Genomic DNA, 12,285 nt, shown 5'->3' on the forward strand with positions numbered 1-12,285 from the left:
AGTGGAAAGGAGAGCGCCTTTCCGCGTCGCCGGCCCGCTCGCCAACTCCTCCTCCCAGTCCAGACCCTCGCAATCCCAGCTGCAACTTTTTCCCTTCTGTCTCGGTTGCCCCTGGGCTGTGGCTCGCGGACGCCGGGCCGCGAGGCGTGGAGCCGACGGGCCGGCGCGCGGCTGCGGGTGGCGGTGCGGACGAGAGCCGCGAGCCGGAGAGCGGGTGGGTGGTGGGGAGGGAGGAGGGAGAGGCCGGGCGGGGAGAGGCAGAGAGGGGGAGATTCCGCGCTCCTGCCGCTCCCAGTCCGGGCGGGGGACGGAGGGGGGAGAGGCGGCCACCAGTGGGGAGGGGAGGGGAGGAGAGAGGGGAGGAGGGAGGGGAGGAGGGAGGGCGTCGAAGAAGACGCTCCGAGAACCCGTGCGTTTCGTAAGGCTCCGAGCACTTGTGCATTTCTGCAGGCGCGCGGCGAGCCGTTCGCAGCGGCTGCTGCAGCTCCGCAGCGCCTTCCTCCTCCTCCTTCCTCCGGGCGTGTGTATGTGTGTGTGTGTGAGTGTGTGTGTTTTGCAGGTGTGTCCGTTTTAATTCTGCCCAGTAGGTGGGACTTGGTGACTTTAGCACCGTTTTTTCCTTTTTTTTTTTTCTTTTTTGCCTCCCCACCGTCTGTTGCAACCCTGCAAAGTCTCGGAGTCAGCGAGCGCGGCTCGCTTTCCGAGCCCCCGGACCCGGAGAGCCGGCAAGCGCCGAGCCGGCCACCATGCCAGGCAGACCGCGCCACTAGGCGCTCCCCGCGACTCCCACCCGGCGGCGGCGGCGGCGGCAGCGGCGGCGGCAGCGGCGGCGCGATGGTTTCAGACGCTGAAGGATTTTGCATCTGATCGCACGGCGTTTCAAAGGCAGAGGCCCCCTCCCCCTCCCCCCTCCCTCGCCGTCTTTGTTTCCTTCCCCCCCTTCCAGCTCTCCCCACTCCCCCCACCCAACCCCCTCTCCTCTCCTCCTCCTCTTTTTTAGAAGCAGCGATCGGAGATGGATGTCTCTCTTTGCCCAGCCAAGTGTAGTTTCTGGCGGATTTTCTTGCTGGGAAGCGTCTGGCTGGACTATGTGGGCTCCGTGCTGGCTTGCCCTGCAAATTGTGTCTGCAGCAAGACTGAGATCAATTGCCGGCGGCCGGACGATGGGAACCTCTTTCCCCTTTTGGAAGGGCAGGATTCAGGGAACAGCACTGGGAACGCCAGCATCAACATCACGGACATCTCAAGGAATATCACTTCCATGTAAGTCAGGCGGCCGCTCCCTGCCCGCCTCCCCTAGTCCTCAGCTCCCCCTCGCTCGCTCGCTCGCTCGCTCGCTCGTCTGCCCGGGCCAAAGCCGGCCCTGCGCCCGCCCCAGCTCGCGGCCCCGCCAGGCGCGCGGCAGGCTCGCTCTGGCTCGGGAGATGCTCCGGGGCTGCGTTTGCAGGTGACTCTGGCCCTGTCCAGGCTAATCCGGTGCTGCGCGTGTGTGCCTCTCCCAGGGGAGGACCCCCCCCCCCCCACTGGCGAGGGCATGCGGGGGGAGGGGGCGGCTCCTGCCCCCGCACTCACCCGCTGCGGCTCGTTTAGAGGGTGCCAATGGGGCTCGTCGTCCCCCCCTCCCCCCCACTAAATAGCAACAGTTTGGCCACGCTCAAGTAGAATAAAGTAGAGGAGGTTCGAGTCCCTGGCAGCAGTCAGTGGTGGCAGCCACAGCGGCGGAGCTTGGCTTGGAGGGAAGGTGACAGATAGGGACTGTCACAATCGGGGAGAGATGTTTAACTACTTCCTTTTGGAAACAGCAGAAACATGCTGACAAGTAAACAAGTTGAGCGCTGGCTTGAGGAAGGGAAGACTTGGGACATGTCATGGCCGTCAGGAACGCCCACCCCTTTCTTTCGCTTGGCCTGCCCTCTCCAGCCCCATTTTGGGCAGTTCCGAGACCCCCCCCCTTACCCCCTCTGCATCTGGGTGCCCACAGATCCTCCCTGTTGGGGCTTGCAGAACTGCTCTGGGAATTCGGCATCAGGATGGGGAAGGGAAGAGAGAGGGCTTGACTGTTTTGCAGACTGGGAGGGGGTTCTGATATGATTGTGCAGATCGGTTTATTTGGAAAATTGAACTCTGACTGGCATTGGCGTGGTTGTGCCCGGCAGAAGTGTGGCGGCCTGCTCTTTTCTGTTTATTTTCCCTTGGCAGGGAAGGGGGCAGGAGCGTGGGCCGGGAGAAAGAGCATGGGGCCCAGGGAGTTGGCCCATCTTTTTTTCTCACTGACCTCAACCAGGTGACCCCCTCCCTCCCTGCCATCCAGAGAAGGGTGGGGAGGGCACTGGGATGGTCCAGGGCAGGGCTCTCGCCTATTTGACCCCCAGAGTCCCTTCCCTTGGGAACTCCTGAAGTGGGTGGAATGCGGAGTCTGCTCTGCACTGATGTCCCGTCTGGCCGGGGTCTGAGGAAGGCATTTAGGTGGACTCAGGATGGGCCGATCCGCCGCTGGCCGCTGGGCTGGCGCTGCTCTGCCTGGCGCCAGTCCGCCCTCCGCCTCAGCCCAGCGCGATGGGGCCACACAGCCAGGAGGAATTGCAGCCGGGCTCTCTCCAAAGCCCGCCAGCCCTCCCGGCTTCGTGGAGACTGTGAGCATTTTCGCAGCCAACAGTGTGAGGCGAGTGTTCAGCCCGGGAGATGTTCCTGACTCTTGGCCCCAGAGACAAGCTTGACCCATATCTTGGCTGTGCCATGTACCCACTCGCCACCTTCAACCCTGGGGCTGGCTGGAGATGACAAGATAAACGGCAAAGGGAGGGGGAGGAAGGCAGGAGAAACAGAACGGACCAAACCGTGCCGCTGCCATCCTGCAGGCCACAGCGTTCCAGCATCTCCAAGGATGCAGGGAGCAGGGTCTGGAGTGAGACTGTCGGGAAACTCCAAGCTGGAAGTGCACTATTGGGGTTGCATGGGGGTGGGGGGGCGGTAGGGAAAGCTTAGTTGTGACTCCAGGGGTTCAGGAGCTGGGCCTGGGCATTTCTAGGGCACAGAGTGGGCCAAGGGTTGGGAAGAAGGATCCCGAGGTGCCCAGTGTGGGTCTCTGGGCGCCCGGGAGCCCCATCCAGCTTGTTCCCTGCCGCAAGGATGTGTGTCTCTTTAGGAAGCCGGCTGGAGGCAGGGACGGCCACCATCACGTAGGCTCCTGACAGTCACATGGAGCTGTCACTCCTCTGAAAAGGATGCCTGGGGAAGCAGTTAGGGTGGGAAGAGTTCGGTGGTCCTTCCAGGCAGAGGGTCCAAGATGGGGATGCTGGCAATGTTGGTGACAGGGCCTCCTGTCCCCTTTGCCACTGGAGGACCCCAGAAGGGCATCTTGGGGGACAGTGAGCCGGGAGTGGATCGGAAGCCCCTCTGTATGTGTCCCCATCCTGGTTTCAGGACTAAGACTTCCCTCTTTGGAAGGAAGTCGGGACTCCCTCCCTTCAACCTACCCCGACATCTAAGAGCCAGGGAGCTGGATTCTCACAGGAGCTTTGCAAAGTGGCAGGTGGGGGAGGGTCAGAAGTCATGGGTCAGATGACCCTTCCTCACCCCGTCTTCTCCCCAGTGTCCTATTATATCTATGGCTGGTATTGATTGAAGTCAGGGAAGGGCCCTGCCTTCAAGCTCAGAGGCAGAGGACCGTGGAGAGAGCGAAGGGAAGCATGCTTACCCCGGGAAGCAGATGTCACCATCCCTGTGTTACCCCTGAGGGAATGGAGGCTTAGGGTGGCAAAGTAACTTTCCCTGGGGCACACAGCCCCAGTGGTGAACCAGGCTCAGTCTTCTGTCTGTCCAACCCTGAAGCCTAGCCCCACCAACCCCCAACGCTGTAGAGCTGCTCTTGGAAGCGGGCTGGAAGGAGGGGCTCAGGGAAGAGAGGAGCCCTCTGGGCAGAGGAGGGGGTCTTACTTTAGCGTGGCCAGGGAAGGGGGCTTTAGCTGACGCCTGGGTCTTGCTGGTAAGGAGCGTGATACTACCAGATGTAAAGAATCAAGGGTCCCCAGCCTTCCACCAGTCCAAAGCTCCTGGTGCTGGTGTGTGCCTGAGGTCACCGCAGGTAGACTCGGCGCACGAGGAAGGGGCTGGGCAGAGGCTAGGCCACAGGAGCCCGGGGGTGCCCTCCACGATCAACCCACCCTCCTGTTTTCTGGTCTGCGGTCCTCCCTCTCAGAGGTGGAGTGACTCCATATACCCACTGGAGGACGGCTGGAGGCACCTGTGATGGGGAGGCTGCCTCCCCGTGAGTGTCAGGAGATCAGGCGCCAGGCATCAGGTCAGACGTGTGGGTCTCACCTCCACCCCTTCCAGAGCTGGCCTGCTCCGAAGGGCCCTCCCTTGCGGCCTCTTTGTGTTCAGGAGGCCAGGCCCTTTGCCTCTGGAGCTCTGACACACAGTCCCTTACCTAGAAGGGTCCGTGCGCAGCCGCACCCAGGCTCTGACGTCACAAAGGCAAGAGTGTGGTGGCTGGGAGGTGGCTGTCCGGGCCAGCTCTCTAGGCAGGGCCTGCTTGGAGCCGGGTTGGAACGGTGCCTCCTTGAACTATTAGGTAGAGAAGACCAAGGTGGAGAAGATGGCATCGCGGGGCTCGGTGATCTTGGGACTGGTTTCCCAGGCTCGTGAAGACCGTGGGCTCTGGGCTGGGAGCAGTAGCCGCCAGCTGCCTCTCCGTGCCAGCCATGGCAGGGTCTGGGGTGTCTGCGGCCCTCCAGTCGGTCTCAGATGTCCCTTGCCCACCCTGCAGGCCCGCCCCTGGCTGGCTGAAGCATCATTCCAAGTTTTGGCTGCCATACCGAGTCCTTGATTCTCAGCCTTTCCAAGGATCAAGGGGACAGCCAGCCTTGACAGTCACCAGTGAGAGCTGGGATGCAGAAAGGGGTGAGGGTCAGGCTCTGTGGTGATTGTGAAGCACAGTGAAGAGCCCCAGGATTAGGGGTGGGCCTGAGGAAGGAGGCTAAGAGGTGAGGGGCCTTTGCGATGAGGTTTGGAAGGGGGAGTAGCTATAGCCTCAGGGAAAGAGGTTCTTCAGGATGAAAGTTGGGGACCTTGGTCCCCAGGATTTTTCCCGGAGGCCAGATTGTTGTGGGCTCCAGGCCTCCCTTGGAAAGGCCTCCCTGGGGCTAGTCTTCAGCCCCTGAAAGCCAAGGTCAGTCCTCTGAGAGGTTCAGGGCATCAGCTCTGCAGTACCAGGGGACCTCAGCACATGACAGATTGGGGCACCACCAGCCCAGCCTGACGCTGGCTTGGAGAGTGCTCGTCAGCTGGCCCCCGGGGGTCTGAGCCTGGAGTCTGGGAGGCTCTCAGTGTCCTGCAGGCGCCTGCGGCCCTCCAGCTGGCTGGTGGCGCGAGCCGTCACGAAGAAGGAAGCCTCCCCTGCTGCATGACACCCTGGCCCTGCCTCTCCCTGTCTGTCCTCTCCTCTGGCTAACCTTACGAGTGGATCAGGCTCCCACCCCAGCTGGCTTTTGGGTGGCAGCATGGGTAGTGGCTCTGGGATAGCTGTGGCCCTCCCTCCAGATGGTCCCCATGTCACGTGCTCCGTTGACCAGCTTATACTGGGATCCCCTCAGGCCTCCCATTGACCCCTGGCAGAGTAGGGTTCGGGAAAGGGGTGGGACACATGAGTCCCAGCCCTGGCTCTGCCTATGGCCTGTTGTGAGTCGTAGCAGAAGCCTGCAGCCTTTCTGAGCCTGTCAGTTGAACCAGGATTGAGGCCAAAGGGCAGTGGCCCTTCTACCGCAGACATCCGCCACCCCAGGGCCTGGGGAACGTCCCGAGGAGGCTCCGCAAGTCCACCGCCTTCAGGACCGGTGCTGACCCTTGCCATCCACCAGGAGGAGGGCGGAGGGGGCATCCTCACGGCCACGGCCACGGGCCATTTTCCTCTCCCTCCTTTTCCTTCCTGCCTCTAGAGAACTCTGGGCCACGCACTGTGGAGCCAGCTGCCCAGACCAGTGCTCCACGCAGCAAGGATGCGTGGGGCCTGCAGCCTGTCGCCGAGGCCAGACCCCCAGTCTCGTGGTCCCCCATGCGCCCCGAGCTCGGGGCAGCGGGAGAGGTCCCTGCAGAGCTCGGGCTCCTCGCCGAAGCAGGGGCCTCCACTGGGCATGAGAAGAAAATGTCAGAACTTCTATTTCAAATTATTCTCGTCTAGAAAAGGAAATACTTAATATTTAATGTATGGATTGAAGATATAGAAGCACATAATTTAATAAATATGAGTGTTTGGGGGTTATGAGATAAATTTTTTATTGCTGAAGCATACATAATCCAAAGAAGCTGGGTGCTTGGAAGGGTCTGAGCTTGAGAGGGCGGTGGGGACAAGACAGGAGAGGTCAGCCTGGAGCCCCCCCCCCCCACCTCCCTCTTGGCTCTGTTCCAAGGAGGGGTTTGTTGATGGGGAGGGGGGAGCAGGGGTGATGTGAGGAGGGTCAGACTGGGTGGCACAGCAGATCTCAGCTCCCGGCCGGGATTCCTAAGGCCCCCTCATGCTGTACCCGGGCCGGGCCAGTTCTCACGGCTGGTCTGCTGGTCCCGCAGATCCTGTCTGGTCCCCGAGCAGCGGGTTCTCCATTCCACCAACACCCCGGCGTTCACCTCTGGCACACCCCCCAGTTTCCGGTGCTTGGGTTTATTTGTGCGACAGCTACCTGTGGTACCCAAGCAGGGATTGTGGGTCCCATTTCACTGATTCCCAAGCGGACTGAAGACCAGGGTCTGAGTGTCGGTGGGTGCGTAGCTGGCTCACAGAAGGAGAGACCGCGAGAGAAGGAGACCCTCCTTTGTGCTCCTCTGCGGACCTCCCTGCTTCTGTCCGCTCTAGTCTCTCTCTGCCCGTGGCCCTTCAGCTGGACACCCTGCTACTCACGGGGAAGGGAGGTGAGAGCACTTTCACCCAGAGAGTTCTTTTTCTCGCGAAGGGCAGCATTATGGGAATTGCCGGCCCGTGAGGGACTTGTGGGAGAAGGTTGGTGTCTTCGTGTCTGGTAGTTGGGTCCAAGTGCAGCTGGAAGGGAGGCTGGACCTGGTCCCCTAGATCTGCTGGTGGCCAGCAAGCTATCAGCTCAGGCCGTCCGCCATTGCCTGAGACTTCCTCCCCTCCACTCTGGGACCCATGGATGCTCCTGGGGCCGAGCAGGTCTCTGGCTCCTCTTCCATGGGTCAGATCAGCAAGACGAGGGCTCCAGGGGGCGCAAACAGAAGGTCAGTGCCCCGTAAGGCCTTGAGAAGCCCCACAGAGGTCCTCAAGTTTCTGTCTACCCCCGAATGTGGGGCTCACTAGACTGCAGAGCTGCGAGGGACAGCTGCAGTCACCGCCTCCCTCCTGTTACCCACGAGGGTCCTACGAGTGGCCCAGAGAGGGGCAGGGGCTTTTCTGGGGTTGGCCAGGTGCTGAGAGACTTCATTTCCCAGAGGCAGACGCTGCCCTGGTGCCCGTTCTGGGCACTCAGTCAAAGCCAGAACCTTGCCCACGAATGTGTCTCCCTCTGGGGCGATGTTTCCAAATCCAGGGTCCCCAGAGGGAGCAACTATGTGAGCTGGCAGCCCCAGGGCTCCTCACAGCTGGAAGCCCACGCCAATTAGAAATGCACTGGGTGTGTGCTTCTGTTGAGCTCTATTTACATCCCGGGCTGGGAGTCTGTGGGCCCAGTGGGTGGGCAGCCAGCCTTTCCCCTGTACCTCATCTCTGCGCCCCTCACCCCCCCCCCACCCCCTCATCTGGTTTGTCCCATCAGCACTCAGGATTCCTTCCCCAGATGGACAGCGCCAAGCATGGTGTCCCCAGCAGCTCCTCTGGCCCTGGCCTCTTCCTGCCTAGTGTGAGACAAATCTCGTCTCTCCTGTGACCTCACTTTCCTTATCTGTAAGGTGAGGATAATAATAACCACCTCATAGCAGCATGATGAGGTTCAGTGCCCTGCAGCGTGCCTGGCAAAGAGAAAGCTGTCGGCACACGATACTGGTAATAACTAGCCTCTGTGAGCACTTCGTATGTTCCAGACACTGTTCCAGGCACTTTAGAGGTATACCTCATTATGGCACCTTGCCAACCCTATGAGAGAAATACTGTTAGTAGTCCCATTTTACAGATGGGGAGACAGAGTCCAGAGACGGCGTTTGCCTTACTTATTTCATGCAGCCAGCAAACGGCAGAGCCGTCTGACGTTTTATGGTTTTGTTTGTTTGTTTGTTTGTTTGTTTGTTTTTACAGAGACAGAGAGAGAGTCAGAGAGAGGGATAGACAGGGACAGACAGGACGGAGAGAGATGAGAAGCATCAATCATCAGTTTTTTGTTGCGACACCTTAGTTGTTCGTTGATTGCTTTCTCATATGTGCCTTGACCGCGGGCCTTCAGCAGACTGAGTAACCCCTTGCTCGAGCCAGCGACCCTGGGTCCAGTGACGTTTCAGTGTTGAACTATCTCGCCTCATGCACAGGAGTATATACCTGTATAGAGATAGGCACACATAGTCACGGATATGTGACCATCGAGTATGTGAATAAAGTAAAAGGTGGGCATGAAGGTGTGGGGGGAGTCTTCAGGGTAACATTTCAGCTCCCCAGGTGAGGGGTGCCCTGGCTGGGGGTGGGGGGGGGAAGGCAGAGGAGATAGCGATGGGTTGGCATTGACCACACAGTGCTGGCCAGCCCAGTGGCTTCTCGGTGGAGGTGGTTTTGGGGCTTTCCTCCTGACCCATTCCCGACAGTGGCCTCCCCTGAGGCCGTGTGTCAGCCAAGCTTCTTCCTAGGTCTCCTTGACCAACCCATGGCATCCTGGCCTCCGAGGGCAGGTCAGCGCCCGTGGAGACCAGGTGCCCGCTGCCGCTGGCGGGGATGCAGGAAGCTGGTGGCAGGGTCCCAGCTGGCTCCACGCTGGGCCCAGGTGCAGTCTGCAGGACGGGGTCCCTGAGTGCCCACGGCCAGGCTGAGACGGAGCGGAGTCGAGGGCTCCGTGGCTCCTCCCAGGCAGTCTGAGGCTCGGAGGCTGTCTCTGGGTGCAGAGCCGGAAGATGGTACCCAGAGGGCTGGAGGCCCATCTTTAGGGCATCTTTCCTGGAGGGTGATTCCTGTTCTTGGGGCTCTTCTCTTGCTTCCCCCTCCAAGGAGCAGCGTTTACTTCCCTCGGCCCACCTCTCCACCCCGCCCCCACGGAAGCACCCAGCTCTCACAGGACAGCTACAGCCGTCCCCCATGGAGAGAGCTGGGAGCAGCAAATGGCTCTGATTGCAGGGCAAGCATTTACGAGAACACTTCATTCTTTGCTGCTTCTTGGATGGATGAGCTCACCCTCGAGAACCTTTCTGGCCTCAGTTTCCCCTTCTGGGAGCTGGGATCTGTCTCCCGGGGTCACTGTGGGTTGCTGTGATGACGTACTGCCCGGCTTTCTGTTGGGCTCCATGCTGGTTGTTTCCATTGCTAGATATCTGGGAGTGTTTTTGAGTTAGGAAGAAAAATCAGGACTTCGAACCATAAATCATCAGATTTGGAAAGGGGCTCAGAAATAATCTGAGCCAAACCCAGTTTCCGGGAGGAGAAACCTGAGGCCCAAGAGAGGTGAAAGGACTTGACTTAGGCCCCCAGCGAGCTCCTGGCACAAGGCAGACCAGCGCCATCGAGGCCGGCTCCCCAGCGGGAGTGGATCTCCCCCTCCCCGCCCCCAGGCTCTCTGCTCTGGCGCGATAGGGACTCGGGTTCTTCCAGAGGCAGGGAAAGGAGCCCTTGGCCTCCTGCGAAGCGGCAGTGAGGACGAAGGGAGCAGTCTGAGGCTCGCAGGGCTAACCCGCTGCCTCCCACGGCAAACTGGGCTGGGCGCACGTCGTGGGGGCGCCTTCGCGCACGCACCAGTGACTGTTCCGTGCACATCATGTCTGAGGTCTTTGTAAACAAACCCTAAAACCTTTGGCTTCCTGCCTGCCAAGCCTGTCTGCCTCTACTCGGCGGCCACCAGAGGGCAGTGCTGTGCACGAGACCGGCTGAGGCTGGCGACTGGCTTCCCAGTTGGCGGCTGGGGATGTGACACGAGCCTGGTGAGATGTGGGCCAGCAGCTTAGGCGTTCAGAGCCTCCCCTGAGCCCGGGCTGAGAGGGAGGCCAGCTCTCCCCTAGGCGGCTTCTGTTTCGGCAGTGCAGGGATGTGCCTCTCCTGGACGTGACCTTGCTGTGAGTGCCCTGGGGTGGACAGGAGCAGCCCGGGGTGCTCTCCTCGCCTCGTTGTCTGGCAGCAGCAGGAGGGATCAGTATGTTTGTATGAGGGTCATGGGGATGAATGACAGGAAGGCCGTTCCTGCCCAGGAGGATCAGTCCTGATCAGGACACAGAGGAGGTGACAGGTGGCTACACCGTGGGGTTAGTGTCGTGGAAGACACGAGCTTTATAAACAGCCTCAGGCCATATTGGATGTGTTGGCCCAAGTGTGGGGACATCTCTCCTCTCTCTCCACCCCCATGCCAGGCTTGGGAATTGCTAGGTACCAAGGAGCTGTTCTGTCAATACCAGGTCCTGATGGTCACCAGGCTCGAGGCCCTGTGTCCGCTCTTAGAGATGCCCATCTAAAGGGATGCATGTGACAGTGCCTTGCAGACAGGGTCGCGGGCCCCGCCTGGCCTGGCTCCTTTGGACTGGTTCCTCTCTGTGAGTTCTTGTGCCTCTTCTCTCTCATGGTAGGAGGTCTCATGTCAGAGCAGCTACTGGCTTGTTCTGTGCTCTCGTTGGCCACGGGTGAGCCTTGCTCCACTCATGCCATTATCAGCTTTGGAGACGGGATCTTCTGCCTTTGCAGGGGAGTGGGGGGCAGAGCTCACGGGGCTGGGGCCCTCGCCTCTGCCCGCAGGGCCATCCCCTGGCTGTTGGGCCCCGGCTGCAGGCAGGACCTTTGTTTGTTGTGGTCAGTCTTTCCCCGGCTACTATTTCTGATGCGTTTTCGAGGCTGGTACCCGACATTGCACCAATGAAGCTAACATTAACAGCCCTCCGACTGAGCCAGAGGTCATTGGCATGTGTGACGTTGCTTAGGGATGGCAACTATCAAATAAAGGTTGAGCCTGACCAGGCGGTGGCGCAGTGGATAGAGCATCAGACTGGGATGCGGAAGACCCAGGTTCGAGACCCCGAGGTTGCCAGCTTGAGCGCGGGCTCATCTGGTTTGAACAAAAATTCACCAGCTTGGACCCAAGGTCGCTGGCTCAAGCAAGGGGTTACTCGGTCTGCTGAAGGCCCATGGTCAAGGCACATACGAGAGAGCAATCAATGAACAACTAAGGTGTCGCAGTGCGCAACGAAAAACTAATGATTGATGCTTCTCATCTCCCCGTTCCTGTCTGTCTGTCCCTGTCTATCACTCACTCTGATTCTCTCTCTGTCTCTGTAAAAATAAATAAATAAATAAATAAATAAATAAATAAAGCTTGAGATCACATCGACCCCTCTTACCCGCTGGGACCCTGAGCTGGCTTCTTTTCCTGATCCTTAGTTTTCTCATCTGAGAAATGGAGATAATAATCATATGCAATTATTGCAAAATTTCAAGGAGAATGCGCGTGTGTGCTCCTCCCTCTCATTTTCTCCCTCTCCCCAGCACGTCATCCCCACGAGCATGGACATGTTTTACGGCCCTCGTCTGTTCTTCCTGCTTCCAGCCTCTCCTCTTTCCAGCCGATCCCACACCCCTGGGCAGATCAATTCTTAAATCCTGGGTCTTCCGTTAGAACAGTTCCTGTGCCCGAGCTTTTCAACGGTCCCTTGTCTGAGAGGCCGCTCAGTGTCATGGTAGTAACAGTGGTTTCTCCGCCAAAAGGCCTTCAGTTTCAACCCTGGCTCAGCCTTGGCGTGAGTTTAGGTGAGTTCCTGAACTTCTCTGAGCCTCAGTTTCTTCACCTGAATAGTCAGGCTCGTGGTACCCTTCTTGGGAGAGTGGCTGTGAGGGTGCCCGGCGTGCGGTGGGTGCACAGGGGCCTAGGTGGCCAGTGCCTCACGAGGCTTTCTCAGAGGTGATGCGCAGTGACGTTCCTGGGTCCTCAAAGACTGGGGTTAGAGGCATTTGTGCAAATAGAGCCGAAGCTGAGGGAGCGAGGGGGTCAACAGAAGGACCAAGATGGTGTGTATTTGAAAAAGGTGACAGAGCAGCAGAGACACGTGTCACCTGAAAGAACAGGGAGACTGTTATGGCCCCCCCTGAGGGACGTAGTCGGGGGACCAAGCGGCAGAGTGTCCCAGGCAGAGACTGTTATGGCTCCCCCTGAGGGACGTAGTCGGGGGACCAAG

The 12,285-nt window shown here is 59.5% G+C and overlaps 1 protein-coding gene across 4 annotated transcripts in view; it reads left to right on the forward strand.

Moving 5' to 3' along the window:
• The first annotated feature begins 457 nt into the window (after nt 1-457).
• Nucleotides 458-12,285, forward strand: part of NTRK3 (neurotrophic receptor tyrosine kinase 3) — a 347,391-nt gene continuing 335,563 nt past the window's right edge. For all 4 annotated transcript variants that reach the window (XM_066355626.1, XM_066355622.1, XM_066355623.1 and 1 more), the window contains exons 1-2: nt 458-885; nt 1,001-1,263. In XM_066355626.1, coding sequence (XP_066211723.1) covers nt 1,016-1,263 — 248 coding nt within the window. In that variant the 5' untranslated portion in view covers nt 458-885; nt 1,001-1,015. The remainder of the gene's footprint in view (nt 886-1,000; nt 1,264-12,285) is intronic.

This window comes from Saccopteryx leptura, chromosome 13, assembly GCF_036850995.1.
Source record: "Saccopteryx leptura isolate mSacLep1 chromosome 13, mSacLep1_pri_phased_curated, whole genome shotgun sequence".
Lineage (NCBI taxonomy): Eukaryota > Metazoa > Chordata > Mammalia > Chiroptera > Emballonuridae > Saccopteryx > Saccopteryx leptura.